Genomic DNA, 27,750 nt, shown 5'->3' with positions numbered 1-27,750 from the left:
TCTGTCATTCATTACATAAATTAGCCATTTCATGAAATAACCGATCATTCGACAAGCAATGTTTACACCCTCCAGAATTGGTTGCTTTCAATTTTCATCTGGATACGATAATAATGGGCTCACATTGGAGGAAGCTTGCAGACAATATCGGTGTGACAGTGACACATAAAATAATACCACAATTATAAAACTCCCGACGAGAAAAATTTTTACCTGGGAGTATGCTACAATTAGATGTACTCTGCTCTGATTCTAAACACACAGGCCGATGATTCAGAACATCGCATAAAACATTCTCTGGGCATGGATTATAGGCCTTACACGGATTCTGGCATAAACGATCCACGCAAGTCTCGCATTCTGTGCAATCTATATCCAAGATGCAAGTCATATCTGTTTTATTCCAAGCAATTTCAGACGTGGTGGATTGTTCTGTAGAATATTGCATTGTCGCATATTGTTCTGTCGTAGAATATTCTGTTGTAATGTGCTGTTCAGGTGTATATTGTTCCATCGAGTATTGTTCTGTAGATTTTTCAAAAGTAGTGCCATTTTCTGCAGTAGAATATTCTTCTGTAGAGTATTCAGCTGTACTATGTTGTACTGTAGTAAACGATTGCGTAGATGTGATGGGCTGTTCTGTAGTAGAATGCTCTTCTGTAGGATATTCAAAAGTACTATATTCTTCTGTAATAGAGATCTGTTTTGTAGATTGTTCAGATATAGTGTGTTGTTCTGTAGGCTGCTTTGATGTCTCAAGCTGTTCTGTAATAAAATATTCTTCTGTGCTATAACGTTTCGTAGTGGAAGTTTGTTCGGTCGATTCTTCAATCGTAGTATATTGTTTTAAAATAGTAGATTCTTCTGTAGGTTGTTGTGATGTTTTGAGCTGTTCCGTAGTAGAATATTCTTCTGTAAAATATTCAGGAGTACGGTATTGTTCCGTAGTTATAACCTGTTCTGTAGATTGTGCAAATATAGTATATTGCTCTGTCGCCTGTTCTGATGTCCTAAGCTGTTCTGTAGTGAAATGTTTTTCTGTGGTATTTTCTGATGTGCCATAACGTTCTGTAGTAGAAATATATTCTGTAAACTCTTCGGTGTATTGTTTCGAGGTAGTGTATTGTTCTGTAGGTTGTTGCGATGTTTTGAATTGTTCTATTGTAAAATATTGCTCTGTAGAATATTCAGGAGTGCTATATTGTTCCGTAGTCGAGATCTGTCCTGTAGGTTGTGCAAATGTAGTGTATTGTTCTGTAGTTTGTTCTGTTGTAAGCTGTTTTGTAGTGAAACGATCTTCTGCGGTATGTTCCGATATGCCATAACGTTCTGTAGTAGAAATATGTTCTGTAAACTCTTCAGTGTATTGTTTCGAAGTAGTATATTGTTCTGTAGGTTGCTGCGATGTTTTGAATTGTTCTATTGTAAAATATTGCTCTGTAGAATATTCAGGAGTGCTATATTGTTCCGTAGTCGAGATCTGTCCTGTAGGTTGTGCAAATGTAGTGTATTGTTCTGTAGTCTGTTCTGTTGTAAGCTGTTCTGTAGTGGAACGATTTTCTGCGGTATGTTCCAATGTGCTATAACGTTCTGTAGTAGAAATATGTTCTGTAAACTCTTCAGTATATTGTTTCAAAGTAGTATATTGTTCTGTAGGTTGCTGCGATGTTTTGAATTGTTCTATTGTAAAATATTGCTCTGTAGAATATTCAGGAGTGCTATATTGTTCCGTAGTCGAGATCTGTCCTGTAGGTTGTGCAAATGTAGTGTTGTATTGTTTCGAAGTAGTATATTGTTCTGTAAACTGTTGCGGTGTTCCAAGCAGTTTTGTTGTGGAATATCCTTTTGTAGTAAATTTAGATGTAGTATACTGTTCAGTAGTAGAAATCGGTTCTGTAGACTGTGCGGATGTAGTATACTGTTTCAAAGTAGCGTACTGTTCTGTAGGTTGTTCTGATGTTTCAAATTCTTTCGTAGAATATTCTTCTGTAAATCGAGATGTAGCATATTGTTCAGTGATAACGGATTGGTTTATTGTAGAAATATCAGTACTTTTCTGAGTATTGATATTATCAGTTGATATTACAGTTGATTCATTTGTCGTAGATATAGGTGATTCAGATGTAATTACAGATAATGGAGTGGTGTTTTTTACATATGACTCAGTGGTATGTAATGATCCAATTTCGGCAGTGCTCAATTCTTGTGTAGTTTCTTTGGCATATTCAATATTTATTGTAGATGTTTCAGCATGTTCTAGGATATTTGGAGGTGATACAGTATAATCTGTTTGCGTAGAAAACGTCGTAGTACTGATCGTGCTATCAGTATTTTCTATATATGGTTTAGTAATTTCTTCTAACGGTTTTACTGTTAATTCTTTAGATTCTGTGGTAGTAAAATACTGTGTAGTAAAATATTGCGTCGCTATAGCTATTGACGTTTCTTCAACATCTACATTAGGAACTTCTATAGTAGGAATCATAGTTACATTCTTAGGAACTTCTGCAACGTTACTCACTTCCGTCGACGTAGACATTGTTGTTATTTCAATGCCCTTATCAGAAATCGTAGTATCAATAATATCGGTACGATTAAATGTAAATGGAAAAGTTACAGTCGGAATAGCAGTTGTTTCGAACATTTCGATTGTTGTAGAATTTTTTTCATAATCAAATTCAGATTCACTCTTTGTTGCCGCAGTTGTGGTAGAAGAAAATACATTTTCTGTAATCATTTCTTCTGTACGTGGAATAAGAGAAGTAGTTGTTGATTCACTTTCAATAGTAATCGTACGTGCTGTTGTATATTCTATTGAAGTAGTTTCAATAAAATCAGTACTTTCAAATACTGAAGTAGTAAAACGACTAGACGTAATGTTCTCTAAAATATCAACGTTTGTTGTTGCAATTAAAGTATTGTTTAAAATATTAATTTTGGTTGCATTCAATATCGAAGGTACACTCGTTGTGTGATCCGAAAACTCGGTAACGGTTTCTGTTAATGCGACTGTTGTATCTGATATACTTATCATTTCGGTGGTAACATTTTCCAACAAATTTTCAGTAACTTCGGTTAAAGAAACTGTATCTTTCTCTGTGTATGTAACAATTGATATTTCCGTGGTAGAAATAGGAGATGTAGACGGCGGAAGATTAGTGCTTGTTCGTAATGTAGTATGAACGGTTTCGAAAGGTGTGTGATTTGAATCTATAGAACGTAATGTTGTTACGCCATTGTATAAACAATGTTTATCGTTAGGATCGCAACTGCAAATAGGCCTGTGCGCTTCAACCCGACACTGAACTGCCAATTGACACTCGTTGATACAGGGATCAACACAGGAACTTTCGACGCAAGCTTCTACGTCACTGCAGTCATCATCGGATTCGCAAACTGGCTTAGGCATGGGGTGAAGAACTGCTGCGGATATAATATAACGTAAACATAATAACTGATAAAGTGGCAAAAAACTGAAATTGAGAAGCGATTTTAATTAAGCTACGCTACAAATCAGTTTACAATTTATTTTCAATTACTACAAATTAAGAGTTAGCATGCTCGCATCGTAATAGATAAGCTGATTATAAGAAACATTATATTTTAGGTCTTTACAGAGACAGATGTAACGGAAAAATCATTCAGAGTAAATCAACAGAGGAAATTGGCAGAATAGAGCAGGAGTTTAGGGTATGAGGAGAAGATACTTGTATCTGTAACTTGGAACCTGAAATATACATCCAGACAACAAAACAAGAAAACAATATACATAAAACGTTATCGTAAAAAATAATTTCTCGCGCGTTAAAAACACTTTTATGAATATGTTAAAATAATCACAAGCGATCATAAGAGTAACACAAAATTTTCAGCATATTTTGCTGTCTGAACGATGAAAAGACTGAAAAGTAGCAATTGTATGTCTCGTGTAAGGCCAGGCAATGTAAAGACGTGATAAAATGTCTAATGACAAGACTCAGACTAGTGTTTCTGAGAAATGATGTTTACCTTTCATGCATCCGTATTTAGTATCTGGCACAAAGCCGGGGGGACAGAACTTGCAGATAGGCTTGTGCTCCTCCACGTAACAGGGGGCATCAGCCGGACAGGTGGAGTTTCTGCATGGGTCCACGCAGCGATAGTTGCGGCACGCCAAGTCTGGAGAGCAGCCATTGTCTCGCAGGCAAATGGAGAGGGAGGGATTGCAGTTTTTGGTGCAAATGCACACGGGACGGTGGTCCAGGACATCGCAGGTTTTATCGGCCGGGCACGGTCTTTTGTTTCGTACATTACAGGGATTCTGACATTTTCCGTTGACGCACGCGGCGTTCGACGGACAATCGAAGTCCCTTGAGCAGGTGAGCGTGTCAGGAGCGCAGGTCAATTCCCCGATTTCGTTGACCACGAAGCCGTATTTGCAAACGCACGTAGGCCTGCGATTCCGTACCTGACACCTCTTGTTGATCTCGCAGGTATACCGATAACTCAAACACGGATCGCGACACTCGCCTGTCTGGGAGTGGCAGGAGAGGCTCTCTGGACAGTCGTGGTCGGAGGAACAACTGATGCTTGGCGTAGGTTTAGGATTGGGCGTATCGCATTTAGAATCTGGATGGCAGGCTGTGTGGGGCATGCCGATATAACACTGCGGACACGAGCAACGCGGCTTGTGCAGAACCACTCGGCACAGAGCATTGATCCCACAGGCACCGCGTAGCGCGCACGGGTCCAGACATTGTAGATTTATGCAGGCTTTTTCATTGGGGCACTCTAAGTCGCTGGTGCATTCGCGCTCTATTGTCACACGATAGTGGTGTAGTTGAACGGTGTAGAGTCAGTCGTGGTGGGTCGTGGGTGGGACAGGAAAAAAAAAGAAAAAAGCATTTATAAGAACTGTGAAAAGAAACTTTCTCACAAATAACATAAACCACATGCTTTGTATTTATATATGATGAAAGTAGGGTAGCTCTGTGAAGAAGTATAGAGTAAATAAAACAACGACTTTACATTTTATTAAATATCTTCTCGGAGAAATTACAACGGCAAGCAGCGATATTTACAACACAAGCCCCCACAGATTTCAGAATATAGAAAGAAATAATAAAACCCGTGAATATCAGCAAATATCAAGCATGGGTATATGAGAATGTCCCTTTCGCAGTTCCCAATCTGTACTAATCCTAAAATATAGAAATATATATATATATATAAATATATATGGTGTCGATTGTAAATGTGTACCTCCTTGTATTCAAGTGGCACTATAAAGTAAACGAGTACATCCTCAAGACAGATTGGATACTGAAATAAACATTCTACATATAAAGTTATGTGTGAGATATGTGTAAGATACGTGTTCTTTCTCAATCAAAAATTATGTACAGTATGGTTTATATTGTATATATATATATGTATATATATATATATATATATATATTATATATATATGTCTTATATATTGTGTATATATATATATATATATATATATATATTGTATATGTACACTTGTAATGTTGTACTCTCTTTGCTGTGGGTAAATATATGTAAATATTCAGTATTACATGGCGATTGTATACTGCTCCAATCACATCTGTCTCTCAATGTTAACGATTTCACTCGATTAATACATCTATGTATTACTAATAAAAATCCTACTAGACGATACATGGTTATTCTACAGACCATGTTCCTGTGATTGTCAGTATTGCTCGCTAGTCACAAAAATGCTGTACATAAAATTAATCAATCTGCTCGGTTAAAAAGTTAGTAATAGGCTGTATCTTCTTACCTGTCGTACACTCGATATCGGGCGATCCGCTAGTACCTGGTGGACATCGGCAGACGAATATAGCTCCGTCCCGAATGCACTCGGCATTCTTTCCGCATCCATTTGTTCGACAGTCTCCTAAACCTCTATCCGAGCTACCTGTATCAGCAAATTATTAATGACGCTAGTGATCACAGAAATAAATAACGAATATTAATTGTTTCGCTACGATACAAAAATTTTTTTTTGCGATTTTGTATAATCATACTCTTTTTATCTTAATTATCTATTTAAAAAAAAAAAAAAAACCTAACATTTTTCTTCGTGATTTTTCTTTCGAGAATTTCATTTCTTTTAAGGATATATACCTTATTAAATCTTTTAAAAAGATAATACATACATTCGTGCATCGGATCGCCCGATGGATAATTCGATGGGCAATAACATTGCGGTTGATTCTTATAAATTCGACAGGCCGCATTGACACCGCAACGAGTGTCCTTACAGAGATCGCCATCGCAGAGACACACTTGATGTGGATCACCGTGGCATCCCGGATCACACGTGCATTCAAAACCATTTAGAGTCTCTCGGCATTTAGCGTTAACACCGCAAGACCTTCGTAGACATTCGTCTCCGCCTGAAAATGATCGTAATACGTATATGTATATATAAAATTGTTGCATTGACGAATATAATTTTTACACGAGCGTAATAGATTTACCTTTCTTGCAATTGATCTTTGGATTGCCAAAATGTCCCGGCGGACAGGAACACTGCGCCTTCCTGTTGATCACTCGACATTGCGCGTTAAAGCCGCAAACGCCATGTTGCAAGCATGGATTTGTACAGACTCCGTACTCGCTGCAATGCTTATTCGGCTCGCAATCGTTGTCGTGACGGCATTCCAGTTGATAGCATTCCTGGCTGGGCTCGCCTTGGTAACCTTCCGGGCATAAGCAGACCGCACGATGATTCGAGACGCGGCATAGTGCGTTTATTCCGCAGGGTGATCCATGAGCGGAACACGGATTTTCGCATTGGCCATTCGTGCACGACAATGACGACGGACAATCGGAATGAGTGCGACAGCCGACCAGGCACAAACCTCCATCGCATACATAGCCCTGCATTTAATAAAAAAAGATGCGCACAATATTTTAAATAATATATTAATTTTTGCAATATATTAATATTAATTTCTAAAAATAAAACAGACTCAAAAGATTCTCAGAACTCACCTTTGGACAGGCGTTATTGATGTCGCATTTGATGCGACATTTGCCATTGTGACAAACCTCTCCGCAAGAACAGTCGTTTTGATTATGGCAACTGGTAGTGCAAAAACCGATCTCGTCGCACTCACACAAACCATCGCAAGGAATCATGGTCTTGGCGCAATTGATCAAGGCGTTGCCGTAATAGTTAGCGGGACAGTTACATTGAGCTACGTGATTTACAACGCGACATCCGGCACACTCTCCGCACGCTTTGCCACCCTCGCATGGACCTAAAAATAATAATGCAATCAATTGCGTCGCTCGTAATTGAAAAGTAATAATTTTATGATGTATAATTTATAGTATACTTACTTCTGCATTGATTGTTGATACAAGATTCATCACTTGGACATGTGTTATCGCTGCGACATCCAATGTCGCACATGCGATTGTGACATATTTGATTCGCAACACAGTGATCATCGCTGTTACATATAGCTTTACAAATACCGCCATCGCAACGTTCATCGCTCAAGCAGTTTGCATCACTAAAAAAAATATAATTATTTAGCACGCATCAGAAAACCGTGAGAATTCGTTCACATACTCATGTGATCTCTTACCTTCTACATATGGAATAACAAGATCTGCCATAGCACGTTTGTCCCGGTAAACATTCGAGTTTAGACGAGCAAGAAAGGAAAGCCTGTTTGCATCCAATACGAGCATCTCCTATTAAGGGCGACGAGCACGTGCATATCTTTTGATGATTAACGATCGTGCACTTGGCATTTACGCCGCAAGCGTCAGCCAATGAGCATGGATCTGTAAAAGTAAAAGCAAAAGATGATATACATTTATATGTCGCCTGATTATATATAAAAGAAGAAAACAATTTACAGGAAAGCAAAACCATAAATTCGATAATCGCAACTTACGCAAGAGAGAATTTTTATATAAAAAGAATATTAATAGAGAATTCCATTCCCACCTGTACATTGGTTGTTTATACACCCATAATTTTCTTGGCACTCAATGTCCGCCCGACAACCGGAAACGCATACTAGCCCCTCGCAGATCTCGCCACTCCTGCAGTCTTCGTCCCGTCTGCAGAGTGATTTGCAAATACCAGAGCTGTCGCATCTCTCGTTACTCAAGCAGTTTTCGTTAGTCGAGCACACAGATGTACATGTACCGGCGACGCAAGCCATACCCGCGGCACACTCCCGATTAGTTGTACAAGTCGGACCGGGTGACCTCAGGCACGCAACCTTAGCTGTCGGATTCGGCATGAAGCCTGAAGGACAGGAACACGTGGCGCGTTGGTTGAAGACGATACACTTGGCATTTGGTCCGCATGGCGTGGCCTCGCACGGATTCACGCACTTGTTGCCTGAACACGCCTCGTTCGCGTTGCAATCCTCGTCGGCACGACAGCCAAATGTGCACATATTGTTCAGGCAAATGTGGCCCAGGAAGCAATCATTGTCCAGTCGACAGGTTAATAAGCAATTGCCGCGAATGCACTTTTCGTTCAACGCGCATTCGTCGTCAATAGTGCAGATTGGCAAACAGACGTTCTCACGACAGGTGTTGCCTTGGTTGCAATCTCCGCTTCCTAGACAGGATACTGGTACTACGAGCAATGATGGTTTCGTAATTTTGTAATCAGTATGACGAGAAATTGTTTTAATGATAAATATTGAGAAATTGCGCTTCGCACACTTACATCTTACGCATTCCACTTCGGAGTTGCCGGTGAAGCCTGGTGGACAGCTGCACTGTTTAATATGACTTTTCACTTTGCATTCGGCGTTTATGCCGCAAGCTTCTCTCACGTCACACGGATACAAACATTGTCCGCTCAAGCAAACATCGGACAAGTTGCATTCTTCATCCGATTGACAAGATGCTAAAATAATATTATTTATGTTATCAAATAGAGTATCTCTTTTATTGAAGTTTGATATTTAAAGAAAACTTTTACTCACGTCGACAAATGTCTTCGTAACAATAGGTATTAACTGGACAATCGACGTGCGACGAACAGACCACTGGTTTCGGACGACATCCTATGCTTAGATTAGTCGGATCGCCTTCGTAATCGGTGCGACACTCGCAACTCGCGCTATGGTTACTCGCGATACAATCTGCATTTGGACCACATCGGATACGTGCGCAAGTATCTAGAGCAAGAAAATTAGATAAGACACATATATATTTTTTAAATATATTATATTATATAGAATTATATTATAATTATATAAAGCAAAATATTTAAATTAATAAAAATTACCAAAACATTTCGGTACGTTATTAATATTAACGCATTTGGCAGTTAGCGGACAGTCTGTGTCCTGGAAACATTCCACCGGCGGTTGACAGCCGCTATTATAAGCATCTCCGACAGTACCGGGCTGACAATGACATTTAAAATACCCCCGTGAGTTTTCGCACAATGCACCCGGTGCGCACGGTGCGTTAGCACAGTGATCTATCAGTTCGCAAGCATGCGTGGGTTCTCCTGTGTATCCAGGTTGACACGTACAAATCTAATGAAGAGACCACACAAAGATCGTACGTTACCATAAAGATCATCACTCTATCCGATGAAAAGGTCTAATCTCAAAGATACTGGAACGAGATAATTACTTGTACGTGTTTCTCCGTTGTGCAAATCGCATTTACGCCACAAGGATTATGAGCGAGGCAGGCGATTCTACATCTGTGCAGATCACAGATCTTCTCCTGAGTACAATCTTCGTTGACTTCGCATTCGATAGGCTGACAGCCGATTTTATCGTCTTTAGAGTTTCCAAAGAAACCGTGCTTACAGGAACACGTTGCGGCGTGATTATCAGTCTTACATTCAGCGTTACGGCCGCAGAGTATCAAATCACAAGCTGTACGACACTCCGCCTATAATAATTAACAAAGGGACGAATATATATTATACACTGATAATTACTGAAACAGTTAAAAGTTCATTTTCACACGCATTTATATAGAAATTTTGTATATAATGAAACGTATAAGATTACCTGTCCAATATTGTTTTTAACACACTTTTCATCATAGGCACAGTCATTGTCTGACATGCAACGTAATTCTTGAACACATATGTTATTATGGCAGTATTGATATTCTGGGCAGCTGGAATTACTTCTGCAAGTAGGCTGACAAACGCCATTGATGCAGAGTTGATCGCCGATACAATCCCTCGTACTTCCGCAAAGCGCTACGAGTTGCAAATAAGATTTAGACTTTATAACTCGTAATAAACATTAATTTTATCATCTTTACATAATTATCTGAGCTTGATTTACCTGTGCATATACCTCCGTTGCACACTGAACCGGTTGCGCATTGCGAATCAGTCTTGCAATACTGGAGCGGCGTGCATCCAAGATTCGGATCACCTGTGCCGCCAGGTTGACAAGTACACACCGCGCTATGATTGAGCGCGGAACAATCAGCTCCATGTCCACAAACGTTCGAAAGAGAACAAGGATCGACGCATTTATGATCGAAACATGCATCCGATTGACTGCAGTCGCTATGATAGTTGCATTCCAGATGAATACACTCCGTCTAAAAATGCAAAGCGATTAGAATGTCGATTATAAACGGAAAATATATATAATGTTATATAAAAAAATATATGATGCCTTTCTTATTTAAATTTAATTCAAAACAGAAAATTATTATTTATCTATACAAGCATAAAATAATATTAAACAACTAATTTCTTTTTAAAGTATTTTAAATAAAAAATCATTATAAAAATGAATACTCTAATTAAATTAATTTTAATATATGGGGATTTTGTAATTAATTATAAATACGTAAAATCTTAACTTTTTAGAAATGAATTTAATACTCACTGCTGGATTTCCTGTTGTCTGCCCAGGACATCTGCAGATTGGAATGTGATCGCGTGCAAAACATTCCGCATTTCTACCGCAAATTTCCGGTGCATCGCATGGATTAGTGCATTTATTATCAATACAAGCGGCTGAGTTAGGACAATCCGAATCCGTGAAGCAATCGCCGGGTTCCTTACAACCAGTTTTGAATGGATCTCCTACCAAACCATGCGGGCAAACACAGGCAAACGATCCCTCCGTGTTTTGGCATCTACATTGTTTCGAGATGTTATTACGAAATACCGATTGAGAAGTTACAAGTTCTCGTAATTAATTATTGAAGATTGTAAATATCGCTTACGTAGCTGAGGAATGGCAAGGATTTTGCAAGCACTCATTAACGTCAGCGCAAATATCGTCGATGAGAACAAAACCAGGGTAGCATTTACACACGCTGACATGATCGATGGCCAGGCAATTGCCATATCCGCAATTTACTTGATTGCAAGGACCTGATAAGAAAGAAGTTGAAAATTGAAAGATTTAAAAGATCTGATATTTATCGCGCATTTCATCTTTTTACTAAAACACAATAAATATATCAAGCGCCACGCAATCTTTATCGATACAGAGTAAGTATCGCGATAACGCGGCAACTTACCGCTGCACTTGTTGATCTCCTGATTGCAGTATTTATCTATCGGACAATCACTATTGGAAAGGCATTCTACTTTGAAACAGCCCGAGGCATCGCCGATGTAACCAGGCTGGCATTGACAACCAGCCGTGTGATCCAGAACGGTACAAATAGTATTCAAGCCGCAGTCGACGAAAGAGCACGGATCCGAACAGTTGTGATGAATGCAGGCTTGCGTGTCCGGACAATCCGTTTGCGAGATGCATTGATGCGGCAGAGTACAGCCCGATCCTATGGGATCGCCCGCGGTACCTTGAGGACAAGTGCAACGATAAGATCCGTGAAGATTAATACATTCGGCACTCGGATGACACGGTTGATCCTCGCACTCATTTATATCCAGACAGTGTTCGGGACCGGCGATAAATCCATGGCTACATCTGAAAAGTTAAATTAAATATTTTACAAGATTTCCTATACACAAAGATAAAATATCTATTTTAAATATGCAGCATATAAACAATATATATTTAATAAGATAATTCGTTAGATAAAATGACTGATACCTGCACTTGTTGTTGATACACACTTCATCGCGTTTGCACCCAACATCCGATGTACAGCCGGCTTCGCAAGTACCATCGATACACAGCTCGCCGGGCAAACAGTTACTATCACCGTAACATATCTTTACGCAAATACCATTCTTACAACGTTCGCCTTGCGCGCAGTTGTTTTGTTCCGAACATTGACATTGGCACAATCCCGAAACGCATAGATGTTGACTAGGACAGTCTTGCGGAGTCTGACATGTGCTCGGCACTCGAACACAACCTTGTTCCGGAGTAGGGTTACCGTGAAAACCGAGAGGACACGTGCATGTAACCGCATGATTTGTGCAACTACAGATTGCATTTGATCCACATACGTCTTTTCTGTCGCAAGGATCTAGAAATAAATCGCAAATATTTTTTTTTTATTTCAAAATCTCTTTACATATTTTGTTTTGTTAATTTATATTAATATAAAAAATAATTGTGTTTATAAACATAATATAGTTGCAGCATACCTTGACACTTATTATTAATACATGATTCGATAGTTAGGCAGTTTTTGTTGCTGCGACAACCGAGAATACACCCTCCGCTAGCACACGCCTGATCCACTTGGCACTGAGAATGCGAAATGCATGATACCATACATTTGTTGTTGATACATTTCTCTTCGTCTGAACAATCGGCGACCGAACGACAAACAGCTAAAAAACGACAAGTGTTCTAAATTTCTCATAACATTTTTAAAAACTTTTCAAATTAAAACTTTTCAATTTGACGTATAACAAAATTATTATACATTAATTCACTGTTAATCTATTGAATAATTAATAAGAACATCGGATATTACCTCTGCATTGTCCATCAAGACACACGCTGTTCTCGCATTCAGAATCCACCGTGCAATAATTTGTACCCCGTACGCAGCCGTGTTCCGGGCCCTTCGAGGATGGCACGAATCTGTGGATGCACTTGCAACTTGGCCGACCGTCCACGATCTCGCAGAGAGCGTTGGCGCCGCACGCGTTCTCGCACGGATTCGTGCAGCGATGTTCGTGACAGATGGAATGTACCGGACAGTCCTTGGAACTGGAACAATATCCTTCCGGCTGGCAGCCATTCGTGTAAGGATCGCCCACGTGATTCGGCGGGCACCGACACACCGGTTCATTCGTCGTCGAACCAACGACGCAGAGCGCGTTCGGATGACAGGAGTCCGGACGACACGTTTCGACGAGGACGCACTCGACGTCGGGCACCGGGTTCGGGCGTAATCCGGGCGGGCACTGGCAGATCGCTTTGTGGTCGTCTGCGATGCAAACGGCATTCACCCCGCACGCGTTCTCGTCGCAGGCATCGTAGCAAGTGTGCGTAAGCCGGTTGCAGAGCTGCGCCGGCGGGCAATCGATGTTGTAAACGCAGGGCACCGCGCGGCAACCGGACGTCGGGTCGTTTGGATCGCCGGCGTATGATCCTGGCGGACACTCGCAGTTAGCCACGTGATTATTGACGACGCAGAGCGCGTTCGGACCGCAGGAGATAAAATCGCAGACCAGTTGACAGGCGAGCGGACCATCTGGAGTGCCGCGACACGTCTGATCCTCTGAACATTCGCTGTCGGTGGTGCAACGGTTCTCGCGCGGGCTCTGACAGCCCCGGCGATCGTTCGGATTACCAGTGTAGCCCGGCAAACAATCGCAACGGCCGTGATGCTTTTCCGCTACGCAGCGGGAATTCGCGGTGCAGGTGAAACCGTCGCAAAGCGACATACATTTGAGCACGCCGAGCGCGTCCGGCCTGCAAGCCTCACTCGAATGGCAATCGTTGTCGCTTATGCAATCGGGTACCGACGGCTTCTCGCAAGACGACAGTACCGGATTCCATTCATATCCGTCTTGACACTTACAGGTAGCATGACCGGGTACCACGTCAGGCTCGCATTTCTGATAAGCGCCGCACACCACTTTGCTGCAAGGATTCACGCAGTCACGTACACCACCGTCTAAGGTGATGCAGAAGAAACCTGGTTCACACTCCGAATCGTGTGTGCATCGTAGTATCACGGATTTGGATGGTTGACAACCCTCGACCAGATTACTCGGATTGCCCTGGTAACCGTCTACGCACAAGCAGGAAGACACGTGGTTTTGCGTGATGCACAATGCGTTAGGTCCGCACTGTAATTTACCGCAAGCATCTACACACTTGCGAACTCCTTTACCGATCTGGAAGCAAATCTCCTGGGGCTCGCATTCAAGGTCATTCGAGCAATGGCCATGTAAGTGACAGCCTTTGTGCAGATCGTTGGGATTGCCGCTGTAGCCAGGGGGACACACGCATGCTCCGTTTTGACAAACAGATCTGGGACCGCATTTTATGTCACTGCATTGGTTTATGCACTTATGATCAACACAGGTGTAATCGAAAGGACATGGTGCAGTGTCACTGCAGACACAAGTCGAAGGATCGGCGCACGGGCCTACTTGCACCTGCCGGCATCCGACGAAGGGATTGCCGAAGAAGCCATTCTTGCAACGACAATCATAGCTTCCGATGGTATTGATGCACACCGCGTTACTGCCACATGCATTTCCGTTGCATTCATTGACGTCTAAGCAAGAAATATAAAGAGATTTGTGAAACTCTTACTTTTATATTTATTAGGATTACTACTAAAGTATTGGAAGAAAATGAAGATCTTGTGGCAGTGTTTCAACAAATGGCCTTCTGTTAAATGGCAATATAGTTACAAATAATTATTGAAAAAACATAAAAAAATCACAAATAGAATATGATGAAAATTATTTAAATACAAATATTTATAAATACAATTTATAAATACAAATAAGCTGGTTGATTTTTATAATAGAAGATTGTCACAACTCTTTTTCCAACATTTACATGCTGTGCAAAATTATTCAATTATACACTTTAAATTTTATCAAATACCACTTCTGTATCAGTTATAAAAAACAACATACTGTATTGACAAACGGAGAAATTTAATACAATTTAAATAAAATTTAATTTTAAAAAATAGTATAAAAAATTAAATTAAAATTAGCTACACTAACCGAAGCATTGGATAAACGGATTGCCAGCGAAACCAGGTGGGCAGAGGCACTCGACAGCATTGGGACCTGCGTTACAATGCGCGTCCTTTCCGCACATCGCGGTGGAGCAATCAGATTTCTCTTGAATACCACAGCCGTGATAAGGATTTCCACTAGTACCCGGATTGCAGACACATTTCGATTCTTGAAGACCATATTCGCAATGCGCGTTTTTCCCGCAGATTGGATCGCAATGAGGTGGTTGAATCGCTATGTATATACGAGATAAATTATTTAATACTTATAAATTATTAAATATTATGTATCTCCTTTTTTTTTAGAGAAACATTCGTGAAACGATATAAATCTCACCACAAACGCGTATTACACTTACGTGGCATACAAAGTAGATCGGGATTGCCGACAAAGTAAGGGTTGCATACGCATTTATTCGTTAAAGGATCGCACACCGCTCCAATGCCGCAAACCACCCCCTCGCAACGTCGCTTGCAACGTCCGCTGATGCACACGCTTGGCTCGGCGCATGGGATTTCAGGTGAGCAAACATCCGGCACGCATTGTCCACCAGGGAAAGGATTACCCATGAAACCTTCGATACATTTACAGGTCGGACCATCGTAACTGACGATACATTGTGCCCCGGTGCCGCAAACGAAGCCATCGCATTCTGTATTAGGGAAAAATTGCAATATGCAATTATATTGCAACACGCAATAAAATCACAGCTGATATCCCTCCGATTAATTAATAACAAATAAATAAAATATTCGCGTGAAAATTAAAATTGATAATAAAATATCATCCAATATCTTTTAACAAACAATTTATATAAATCGTTTGTAATAATATTATTTTTTAATTAAAAAATATCCCTTACAATTATTTAATTAAAATACTGTACAAGATGTAATTTTGTTGTCGATAAATCCCCGTGCAGTATTATTCAAAAATTTGTACTCACGTGAGACACATTCGTTGTTTACGCCCTCCGTGAAACCAATAACGCATCTACACCACGCGGCGTGCTTATCGGGCTCGCAATACGCGTTTGGACCGCACGGTATATTGTCGCAAGGATTAACGCAACTTCCTTCGACGCATGCCAGATAATTTTCACAATCGTCGTTGGAGGAACACTTGTTTTTGCCAGTCGGAACTCCCGTACAGCCGACACCGTAAGAATCACCAACCATACCTTTAGGACACTCGCACACATGATCTCCCTTCGTGTTGATACAATACGCGCCATGACCGCAAGGATTATTCGCGCACTCGTTCACGTCAACGCAACCGTGCTGTGGATCACCCTCGAAGCCAGCCTCGCACATGCATCTCGGCGGATCGCTCGGCGTGCATTTCGCGTTAATGCCGCATGGGAAACGGTCGCAAGGATCTGCAATAACGGAGAATATTCAAGACAATTCCACATAGAAAATATTAATGACAAAACTATGATATATGAAAACTATAATTATAATTAAATTATAATTATAAAAAAATGGATTTTTCGTAGACTCACTCTTGCATAGATTCCCATCCAAGGGATCTGTGTAGAACGGTGGTGGACATACGCATTCGCCGGGTTGCACGCACTTCTCGTTAGCCTTGCATTCGTTGTCGTTGGTACATCTCTTCTGGGCTGGAGAGCAAAGGCCATTGTACGGATCGCCGCCATATCCGTGCGGGCACACGCATTGATGGGCGCCTGGTATATTGATGCATTCGGCACCGTAACCGCAGACTTGGTGTCCCACAATACACTCGTTTATATCTACGTGCAAATTAATAATTGATTCATTGATCGTACAAAGCACAATTATCAATCGCTATCAATTATCAATTTAACTTACATATCAATTATCAATTATCAACCTAACTCTGCATGTCTCTCAACACGACTGTTGTAAAATAAAAAATTTGCCCTCGTAAGTCAAAATAACCGAAGACAACGCACCTTCGCAGGATCCATCGGATTTGGTCGTGTAACCTTTGGGACAGGCGCAATAGCTGACACCGCCGGCGATCGTTATGCACTCGGCACCGCTCGGACACTTATCGCCCTTCGAGCATCCAGCCAGCATGCATTTACCATTGACGATCTTGTACGGCGGTTGACACTGGCATTCGATGCTGTTGCATTCTGCGAATTTTCCAAATTTTCCGATCCCGATCAACAGTATCAACAATAGTAATAATTATCACAATTTATATTATAAATATATATAAGAATATCAAAGATAAATCGAAAACACCGTCTACCTTCGCAAAGCGAGAAAGGATTTCCATTGAAACCCGGTGGACACTGGCACTCATAGCTGCCGGGGAGATTTTTGCAAATTGCATTGACGCCGCAGGCGGGCTTCTCTCTCAGCTCCATACATTCATTGATGTCTCTGCATTTACCAGTCTCGTGATCGCGCATGTAACCGCGTTGACAGATACACACGCTACTGCCCACGAATTCATCCTTAATACACTGTTCTCCAGCGGGACAAGGCGCACTGGGGCCACATGTATGAGGTGTTTTGGTCTTTTGGCAGCCGCCGCTGTAAGGATCACCCGTCATACCGCTCGGACATTGACACGAGAAGGAACCGGGCTCATTGTTGCAGATAGCGCCCGGAGGACACGGATTTATCGCGCACTCGTCGATATCTCGGCAACCACTCTTTACTCCGGGCTTTCCGGTGTAACCGTTGCTGCAAAGACACGTCGCCACGTCATTCAGGAGCATGCAGTGGGCATTTGGTCCGCAAGATAGATCTTCACATGGATCTGATCGGGCAAATGCAAAAAATTATGTTAATGGTATTTCGTATACATAAAAAAAAAAAATTTTCTGTATTTTATATAAAAAATATGAAAGGAAAATTATATAAAACATCTCATTTGAAACAAGAAATATATCATACTTACGCCTGCAATCGTTTCCGACATTGGGCTCGGGACATAGACATCTCTTTTGCGGATCACAAATAGCGTTTCCTGGACAATCATCGTCGACCTCGCATCTGACTATACCAACGCACTTAATGTAGGGATCGGGATCCGGTATGGTTTCCTCCGGACAAGTGCAAGCGTAAGAACCTTCGGTATTAGTACACGTTGCTCCATGACCGCAAACAGGTTTGGTGCATTCATCGATATCTGCATTTATTTAAACAATATGTAAATACAAAGCAATAATTAAATTAGTATAATTTATAAGTAGAGATATATCGATAGATTTATTATTAAATAATAAATAGTTATCTATATACATATATAAATATTAATAAATTAATAATAGATTTTTGTAAAATTATGCAAAACTAAAATATTTATTATTAATTAATAATTTATCTTGTGCAAGAGTTTTTTTTACCTATACATTGTTTGAAGGCATTTCCTGAAAATCCAGGTTTGCATTGACAACTGAAATCACCAGGTATATTCGTGCAAATAGCATTTTTGCCGCATCTTCCAGAAGGTCCATTTATTGCATCGCATTCGTTTATGTCTAGATAAGGAAAATAAAAGCGTATTCGCAAAAGAAAACTTCTATTTGTGCAAAGAAAAAGTCGATGAATGTCTTGATTTATCGAGAAAACATCCGTTTACTTACCCACACATCCAGCCGCTATATCGTTTGGATTAAAGGTCCAACCGTCTTTGCAAATGCAATAAGCCTCGTGACCGTCAGCTTTACAGAAGGCATGTTCGCCGCAAGTTACCTCATCGCACGGTGCTTTGAAATAGCATAAATTATGTTAGTTTATAAAAGAGAATCCTTGTTTTTTCTCTTTATAATTTTCTTCAAAATTTTTTTGTATGTAACGTTTTTCTTCCTAAAATGTAATACTATGCTAAATATAATTAACGATTACCTTTACATGCTATGTGGGGCGGAGTACCAACGAATCCGGATTCGCATTCGCAATGATAGCTTCCTCTAATATTCGTACAGATCGATGCAGGTCCGCAGGGATTAGTAAGACACTCGTTCAGATCTATGCACTCAGCACCGACAGCCTTGAAGCCATCCTTACAAAAGCACTGCCCTTCGATGCACTCGGCATTGTTGACGCAGTCAAAGTTCGATTTACAAAGAGTCGTCACGTCGGTCTGAAAATTATATGACGGTGACACTTCCTTTCACGTATTCATTGTATCGATCTTGGAAATAAAAACCAGTTTTTTTTTATGCCTATAGGTATATTTTTTAGATCCGCGAATAAGAAATACATATGTAATAAATGGAATTGTGAGAATAGGTTTTGCGGCTTTACAAACAACGGAAAGAATATGACTTTGGAAAAGAGGTAAACTATATAAAACCGGTTTGCATTCGTCTTGGTTTGACATACAATGCCGCTTTGTTTGCTTTCTTCTTTCTGTCACCTTCGTAAAGAAGAACCGCGAACCGGTCCAAGATGCAGAGCAGGATCTATTTTTGGGAGATGTTTGTCTCGGGATATTTGTAGGTCTTGTGTATACTTATGTATGCACGAGGTGACTACTTAAGACACAATTAAATTATTGAATTATTACCTGTTCGCATGCGACTGCCGAACTGGGGTTGGCACTATACCCCGTGGGACAGACGCAATTGTAACCAGGTACTTCGTTCTTGCAAATCGCATTCCTACCACAAGGATTGTCCAGAGCCGCGCATTCGTCGATATCTACAAAAAAAACGGGATATCGCGATAATAAAAGAATCTTATTAATTTAAATAATGCGCAAATCATTTAGAGAATCGACGACACACACATTTGTGTGTTGAGCGATCATTTTAAACGATCTATAATTTGCGATAAAATTTGAAATAGAATTCTATGTATAATTGTATACGTCGTGTAACAAAAAGCATTTAAGAAAAAAGTAACACATATATACAAAACACATACCACAGAATACATTAAAATATGCGACACAGAATTTTATTTACGATTTTATCGCAAATTATAAATTGTCTAAAGCAGACTTGACAGGCTAAAAAAATTTGGCTTTGTATGATAAAAGAGGAAAGTACAAGCATAAATGTAATTTTATGCAAATAATCAATTTCTAATTTATGGAAATATAAAGAAGAAATTGTAATAAATATATCAAAATTATATCTCAACAGAAGATTGGATCTGACACTCTTAGATGTATTCATTGAATTTATATATTGAGTGTCTCTCCCCGCAACAAGAGTCGTATCAGAAGAGTATTAATAAGCTAACCACTGCACTCCTTGAAAGGATCGCCCGTATAATCCGCCTTGCAGCTGCAGACAAAGCTGCCGATCGTGTCGATGCATTCGGCATTCTCGCCGCATGGATTGTGCTTGCATTCATTCACGTCTGTTAATCGCAAGATGAGTCTTATTAATCGTTAACGCGCAATACAAACATGCAACGAGATAGATTAAAAACATAGCAAGCTTGGTGACTGACTTTCGCAGAGGATTAGTCCTTGGCCGACGAAACCCAGCGGGCAAATGCACTTGTACGAGCCCGGGACGTTGATGCATCTCGCGTTGGTCACGCAAGCGTTCGCGCCAACGCACTCGTTCACGTCGACGCAACCGTGCGTGGGATCCATTTGATAACCGACGTGGCATCTGCACTCGAAGCTACCGTCGGTGTTTACGCATTCCGAGTTTGCTCCGCAAGGTAAACCTCCCTCGCACTCGTTTATATCTGTTAGTGACGGTTAGTTAGTTAATTAATTCTTGGCACGAGCGCAAACGCAAAAGTCTATGAGTTTAAGCGGGACAGTTACAAATATATATTATAAAACAGACTAACACGTACACTGAATCTTGGAATCTGAACTCTAGCATAAATGCTAAAGCTAGCATATTTTTGCTATCTCTCTTGGTGAGAGATTTTAATCAAAATGAATTTTATATTTGTTAAAACACTGATTATATGAGTCATGATAGACAATGTTATATTATTGAAGCATGATAATTAATGTAAAGTCATTCCTACGATACAAAATTTTATTTCTTACTTACCACACATAACTGTATTGTTGTAATATAACAATTTAGATCTCAGTAGTTGCAGTAAAGTATAACAAGTACGTAAGATGGTAATTGTAAAAATTTTCTCAGGACTTACCGTGACAACCCGACAATGGATCACCGTTCATTCCCTCAGGACAAGAACACCGGAAGCTACCGTGTACGTTCGTACAGAGAGCAGAACGTCCGCAAGGACTCCTTAGACACTCGTCGATGTCCCTGCATTCCTCATCGGGACTACCGTCGTATCCTTGAGGACATTCGCATTTATGCGCGCCTGGTAAGTTTACGCATAGTGCACCCCTTCCGCAGGCACCCTCGTATTCGCATTCGTTAATATCGATACACTAAATTTAAACAAATTTATAATTATATATGTTATCCCTAATTTGCCGCTATCTAATAAATCCATTATTATTTTTTTAATTTCCCACAATAGATTTTAAATTTTATATTTTATCTATATAAGTCTAAACTTATTTTACATACAATATAGAGGGAAATTTTTTTAATTAATCAAGATAATTTTAAATTGTTTTACGATTAAAAAACTTTAAACAAATATTTAATATTGTTATTATTAATAATTATTATGATCAAAAATTTTTATACAAATGTTTTTATATATAATTAGAATTTGTCTATATATAATATATAATCTATATTCTACAATCTTGCTCAAATTCTCCAACATCATAACAAATGACGATTATTAAGATTGATTATATATATGAGAGATATAATATCTCCGTTATAAATGTCCGAAAAATATTCTACTAAAGTGATATTACATGTTTATTATCCACTGTAATATTTATCATTTCCTTTAATACTTGATATAGCTGTTTTTTTATTATTTTCATGTACTCACACTATTGTACGGGTCTCCCGTAAATCCGTCTTGACACGTGCAGGTGTAATTGCCAGGTATGTTGTGACACACGGTATTGTCGCCGCATGCACCTGGTATCGCGCATTCATTCACATCTTCGCAATGCACCTCACCGTCGCCGATGTAACCGGATTTGCATTTACACAGAAAATTCGAAGGAAGATTACAGCATTCGGCATTTTCAACGCAACGCCCCGCGAGCGCTGGATCGTCGCATTCGTTGATATCTACAGATACGATTTTATAAATAACCAAAATACGTATACGCAATAATTATTATAGTTTTGCAAATAATAAACTTACCCTCGCAGTAAAAACCGTCACCTCGATATCCAGGAAAGCAGGAACATTGGAAGCTGCCAAGAGTATTTGTACAATGGGCAAATATATCACAAGGCCTATATTTACACTCATTCTCGTCTGTAATTTTTAATTTTCGCGTGAATATTACTTAATATTAAATTAAAGAATAAAAGAGAATAAGCTTACAGTATATATACTTGCGTCGAATTTATCCAAAGGTTTGCGATATAATATATATGCATTAATTAAATAGTCGTAATAGAAGGAGTATTATATTGTAATTACTAGTAAATATAGTAAACATAACGATGTTATAATGTATAAATCGAGTTATACAAACCTGGAACTTGACAATTACATCCTCCAAATCCATCATTACAATGACAGACCGAATTCAGACATACACCGTTTTGACATTTGGTGCCGTCCTCTTTTGTGCAGTCGTCTATAAATAAGATTTTTATAAAACTTATTTTTTAATAGTTCTTTTATATCATAAAATATATATTTTAATATAAATATATACATATTTAAGTTCTTAATTTAATAATTTATATTGTTATTATTATTTTACCAGCTAAATTTTATAAATACACATTTTTATAATCTGTTATATAAATTTTTAAAAAAAGAAATAAAAGGTTTTAAATGTTTATTAATATTTTAAAATAATCAATATTAATTTTTATCTTTTCTTAAACTTTAAAGAGTTAGAAGATATACATTAATTTAAAAAAAAAAACCTATCTGACGCACGGGCCATTTTTGCTGGTCATTAAATAAGATTATCCAAGAAAAGGAAGCAAACAAATTACGACTATACTGTAAGCCATCGGTTAATGGGGCAATTTTCTCCCGCCGAACTATCATCGATCGAACATCAAAGTTTTTCTCACAAGCCGCGCAGCCGATACGTTCGGTAGATTCAGGTAACGCGAACCGCTCATCGACGTCAATTACGCTTCTATCAAGAAGATAGAGTTTGTAGGAAAATAAGAATAATACTCTGCAGCTAATTACGACGTAGGCGTGACTCGGTATGATGTGATATATAATGATGCGAGAACACACACATCCCCTTAATTGACGCGACAAGGTGTGTTATGCGTCGCCTCGGCGTGAATATGTCTCTGTGACGTGGAGAAGAATTACTTAGCCTTCCACGTAATGACATCGAAAATGACGGAATGATGTAAAGAAACAACGGAAATATTAAAGATAATGCGCCGTGTCATGCCATGTCTTCTATTTTACTTACTTCTTTCATAAGATAGACGATCGCTTCGCAGTGACACTGTATTCGCGAGAAGCTTACTCTGATTAAGTTCGAGCTTGTCGAGGGGATATGTCTTTCTCACAGATAACTCACCTGTGCACTTTAATTTGCTGCGCTGCTCATCCACGCCCTGGTAACAATCGGTGCGACTATCACAGAGCTTCGAGAGCTCGAGCAGTTGCAGAACGTCTGTCGACTCGTTGACTTGACAGCCAAAATAGCCGTCTTCGAGGTTCAGGAAGAATACTTCTCGTCTCGATGCATGGCCGAGCCTGTTACGCGATTCGGCCTGAAAAATTGTAGAATGGACATCATTTCTTTTAAACATAAACGTAAAATTATTTTCGCAATTTTTGAATTAGCATTCTGACATGTATGTATTTAACTTCTTTCGAGAGACTCTGTCACATGTCATAATTATATTCAATTAAAAAACTTTTTACAGATTGAATAAAGAAAATTAATGAATCCCTTTACTCGTGTAGGAATAAAAGTTTTTAGATGAACGTTTACTTACCGTAGGATACGAAACTAGAAGTATCCACGCCAGCAACGGCCAAAGATGTTTCATCTTTGCTGTAAAAAATAAAATCACGAAAATTATTGATTATCCATATAATCATATATCGCGCGCTTGAGCACCAAGTATATGAATTTATTGACAACGAAAAAAAAAGTGTGGAAATTTTTAGCGATGATCAAATGTGCATACGCATTTGTATTTGTCATTCTTTCTCGAAACGCATTACAAAAGAAATTTAAATAAATTCTTAAACACGCACACGTAATAGCCCGATGACTTCACGCGGGAATCACCTGTGGTAATTGCATCATCGCAAATTCACAAGTGGTTTCGCAAAAACGACACCACTCAACGACAACACCCTGGAAATGATTTTTCACGATCACGCTACATCCAGAGATGAAGAAGGAAGAAAAAGAAAGAGGCACCCGACATTCTCCGCGGCATGTTCGCGGCGTATAAATCATGAGAAAAGCATCGCGGTTGCAGGAAATCATCGGAAAATCAAGCGTAAATACAAAACCGCAAGATACCGTCGACCGTTTTTCAGTCACAACGGCTAAACCTACACTGGTCGAACATCTGTCCAATGAACAAGCCGCTACTCCATTAATCGCTTCAGTATAGCTAATTCGCAAATGTACGTCGGTCAAATCTATCAACCCTTACATGTAAGTCATGCAATATGTGAAATTATCAATTTTATCGTTCGATGGATATATACATTTAGCATCTTAAAACAAGAAATATAAAATCTTTCGGTATGATAGACATAAATAAATTATATATAAAATCAATCTTTTATTAGGAACAAGTTGATTAAAGCTCATTATTTAGCGTGACTTTTTTTCTTTAACCTTCATCATCGCATATCTCAACGCGAATAAGCTTCAAAATTAAATTCTTGTTGTAATAAAAAATTAACGTACCAATGGTAATTCTCAAATATATTTCGTACATCTGCAAGATGCATAGCGCGTTTGAATGAACATCGCGGGAAAATGCGTGTTTTCGGACTTCTCCAACGGAATTTGTATCCCGCAGAAATGCAAAAATTTAAATTGCGAGTTTTCTAGATCGCAAAACTCCTCATGTGTCCTCCTCGGACGTTACAAAATAGAAATTTCGCAAGAAACACAATCTTTTCGCGGGATATATCGCAGATGCGTCTTCGTCCTAGATCCTTTATAGACCAACAACGCAGACAAACGCACTATACGCGTGCAACGAATAACACAATAAGTTAGATCAACCTGGAGCGATGAAATGTTAACGACTGCACGCGGCTAAGCTCACAGGGTGGATCAAGAGGGTGAGAGGGAGGAGAGAAGGAAGGACGTTGTGTTCGCCAAGTCGGATGAGAAGGAGGAAGAGAAGCGGAAAGTGTGCAAGGAGAAACGACCAGGCGGATAGAAGAGTAGTGGAGAGAAGAGAAGCGAAGGAACGTAATAAAGGAGGGCGTATGAGTGCGATGCACCTGTGCTTCTCCTGCCCCCTCCGACCACCTTGCATCGTCGCCGAGTCGTACCCCTCCGCCGTACCCCTAACGCGTCAAGATGTATAAAAACCCACAGCTGCGAGCACGGGTATCCACGCGGGTTCCCTTATTTTAATTTGGTCACGGAAGAGCCGGGTCTACCCCACTGCGGGCGAGCATAATTTTGGGGGGCCCGGTTTTGCTTCCGCAATGCCATTTTTTTTAGTCAAGGTCCTATATTTAAAGCGGAAACTTAATCGTGTACATAAAACATATTATCTTATTATTACATTGTTATTACATTATCCCATATAATTATGTATATATAAAAATATAAAAATATATAGTTAAACTACATATTTATAATTTCTTTTTTAATTATTAGAATAAATTAGCATTTAATATCATACCTCGTGTATTTCAGCTTCTGCGTGCATTTTGTGGCTTTAGTGGTTTTTCAAGTTTTATTATGAAAGTGAGATGATTGTGTGTGTGTGTGTATGTATGTCTAACGGTTCACGGTTTATGCGTCAAAGAAGTGTTCTATCTCATAGTCACTCTCTAACAGGTTAATAATTTCCTACAGCTAACGTATTTATTCGTTTTACAACATTGTGTAATATATAATAATTTAATGCATGTGCATATAATAATTTTAACAAAAATAATAACGTCTATGTACATAAATTTTAATAGATTGTACTAATAAAAGTTTTTTTTTTTTCTCGTAAGAAATGAATCAACAGAAACTTGTATTTTTTTACTAATTACAGAGTTGTTACAAATATAATTATTGTCAATAAAGATAAACGTCTTGTATAAATGTATTTCTTTAATACATACTGCAACGTAAGTACAGGTAAAACTGTTGAAATCCTGAGGCGACAGTTCTTGACTGACATCAATCTCTCTGCCGCAAGCGATTGACATAGTTACATTGATTTTTATCGATATCTCTTTAGCACATCTGCATATCGCAATCTTACAATTGGTAGCTATATCGCTTATAATCTAACCGTGTACACTTTAATTTTGTATTATAGCGCATCTGTATGAATAAATGAATGGTGTTAATCGCAATGTGCACTTATATATATGGAGCATACGAGACAATTCCTACGCACAACGTTACGATATGAATGATGTCAATTGCGATTCTGTCATCGATTAGAACAAGACCAGTTAACACGCGAGATTTCTAGTTTAGATGGTTGCTTTCTTATGATGTAACGTATCAATTTTCTTAACTCTTAATACAAATTTTATATCATACTAGAATATTATGAAATTGCGTGTCATTTACTTTCTTACGCCATTTATTATTTAATAAACTGCAATTTAAAAAATTCCAAATATATATATGTAAAAGAGATGTCTTTTCGAAATATAAAATTTGGCCTAAAATTATAAGATTAATTAATTTACTATAGATTAATTAATTTATTATAGATTTTAATGCTTATATCATAGCAGTATATATACATTTTATTATAAATTATATTACTATAAACATTTTTAATCAATCAATTTGTGATTAATATAACTTGACTCTATATCAGTTAAAATAAAATTCTATTAAACTGAACTTTTAACGAACATAATCGTAAAGACGCACAATTGCAAAGAAGCGTAAAATGTTTACACTGATGATATTTAATTGGCAACAAAAGGAGTTTCTTTCTCTTCTCAAACTCTCTCTCTCTCTCTCTCTCTAATAGATATTAAAATCGCTAAATATAGCATAATCACATCAGCAAAAAATAGATTCAATATTGGTCGAAAGAATATCTATAAATTACACAAGGTAGTCGATCAATATTAGTCAGAAGGCATAGCAAAAGATACTTAAGATATCTAAAACATAATTCTTCGCATTTGTTACTTTATCTATGTGCAATGCACATTATTGACTGATGCATTTGCAAATTGCGATTAGGACACGTTCCTTAATTCTCAGTGATCGCTATAAAGGCATACTTTTGAAATCTCGATGATTGCAGGTTCCCGATAGTGCAGCCAGTAAGTAGAGTTATTAGGAAATTAAGAAGACAAGTAGGGTTATTAAGAATAATACTGAGGAATTTCGAAATAAAGTTAAAATATAAATATAAATAACATAAAATTTATATTTATCTTTAATAAAATTAAAAAAATTAAATTTAA

The 27,750-nt window shown here is 38.8% G+C and overlaps 1 protein-coding gene across 6 annotated transcripts in view; it reads right to left on the bottom strand.

Annotated features, from left to right (window-relative positions):
• Positions 1–27,750, bottom strand: part of Dpy (fibrillin-like protein dumpy) — a 99,898-nt gene that overhangs the window by 50,622 nt on the left and 21,526 nt on the right. For 3 of the 6 annotated variants that reach the window (XM_070297632.1, XM_070297674.1, XM_070297638.1), the window contains exons 2-41: positions 24,105–24,163; positions 23,681–23,876; positions 22,652–22,756; positions 22,312–22,428; positions 21,988–22,235; positions 21,214–21,463; positions 20,542–20,787; positions 20,329–20,448; positions 19,649–19,782; positions 18,985–19,222; positions 18,723–18,845; positions 18,483–18,617; positions 18,035–18,265; positions 17,378–17,893; positions 17,073–17,258; positions 16,638–16,889; positions 16,080–16,511; positions 15,492–15,785; positions 15,119–15,367; positions 12,895–14,655; positions 12,560–12,748; positions 12,057–12,438; positions 11,515–11,930; positions 11,215–11,365; positions 10,872–11,124; positions 10,314–10,578; positions 10,029–10,225; positions 9,640–9,906; positions 9,284–9,539; positions 8,979–9,173; positions 8,717–8,899; positions 7,979–8,623; positions 7,611–7,812; positions 7,360–7,535; positions 7,009–7,277; positions 6,492–6,894; positions 6,168–6,407; positions 5,789–5,926; positions 4,009–4,794; positions 214–3,423 (exon numbers count right to left, since the gene is read on the bottom strand). In XM_070297632.1, the coding sequence (XP_070153733.1) occupies positions 214–3,423; positions 4,009–4,794; positions 5,789–5,926; positions 6,168–6,407; positions 6,492–6,894; positions 7,009–7,277; positions 7,360–7,535; positions 7,611–7,812; positions 7,979–8,623; positions 8,717–8,899; positions 8,979–9,173; positions 9,284–9,539; positions 9,640–9,906; positions 10,029–10,225; positions 10,314–10,578; positions 10,872–11,124; positions 11,215–11,365; positions 11,515–11,930; positions 12,057–12,438; positions 12,560–12,748; positions 12,895–14,655; positions 15,119–15,367; positions 15,492–15,785; positions 16,080–16,511; positions 16,638–16,889; positions 17,073–17,258; positions 17,378–17,893; positions 18,035–18,265; positions 18,483–18,617; positions 18,723–18,845; positions 18,985–19,222; positions 19,649–19,782; positions 20,329–20,448; positions 20,542–20,787; positions 21,214–21,463; positions 21,988–22,235; positions 22,312–22,428; positions 22,652–22,756; positions 23,681–23,876; positions 24,105–24,163 (14,715 nt within the window). The remainder of the gene's footprint in view (positions 1–213; positions 3,424–4,008; positions 4,795–5,788; positions 5,927–6,167; positions 6,408–6,491; positions 6,895–7,008; positions 7,278–7,359; positions 7,536–7,610; positions 7,813–7,978; positions 8,624–8,716; positions 8,900–8,978; positions 9,174–9,283; positions 9,540–9,639; positions 9,907–10,028; positions 10,226–10,313; positions 10,579–10,871; positions 11,125–11,214; positions 11,366–11,514; positions 11,931–12,056; positions 12,439–12,559; positions 12,749–12,894; positions 14,656–15,118; positions 15,368–15,491; positions 15,786–16,079; positions 16,512–16,637; positions 16,890–17,072; positions 17,259–17,377; positions 17,894–18,034; positions 18,266–18,482; positions 18,618–18,722; positions 18,846–18,984; positions 19,223–19,648; positions 19,783–20,328; positions 20,449–20,541; positions 20,788–21,213; positions 21,464–21,987; positions 22,236–22,311; positions 22,429–22,651; positions 22,757–23,680; positions 23,877–24,104; positions 24,164–27,750) is intronic. The other 3 variants (XM_070297646.1, XM_070297665.1, XM_070297656.1) reach the window with 3 other exon arrangements.

The sequence above is a fragment of the Polyergus mexicanus genome, unplaced genomic scaffold (assembly GCF_030449975.1).
Source record: "Polyergus mexicanus isolate NDT 795.1 unplaced genomic scaffold, iyPolMexi1.0 SCAF_1, whole genome shotgun sequence".
NCBI lineage: Eukaryota > Metazoa > Arthropoda > Insecta > Hymenoptera > Formicidae > Polyergus > Polyergus mexicanus.
This window is presented reverse-complemented; position numbering and strand designations above follow the sequence as displayed.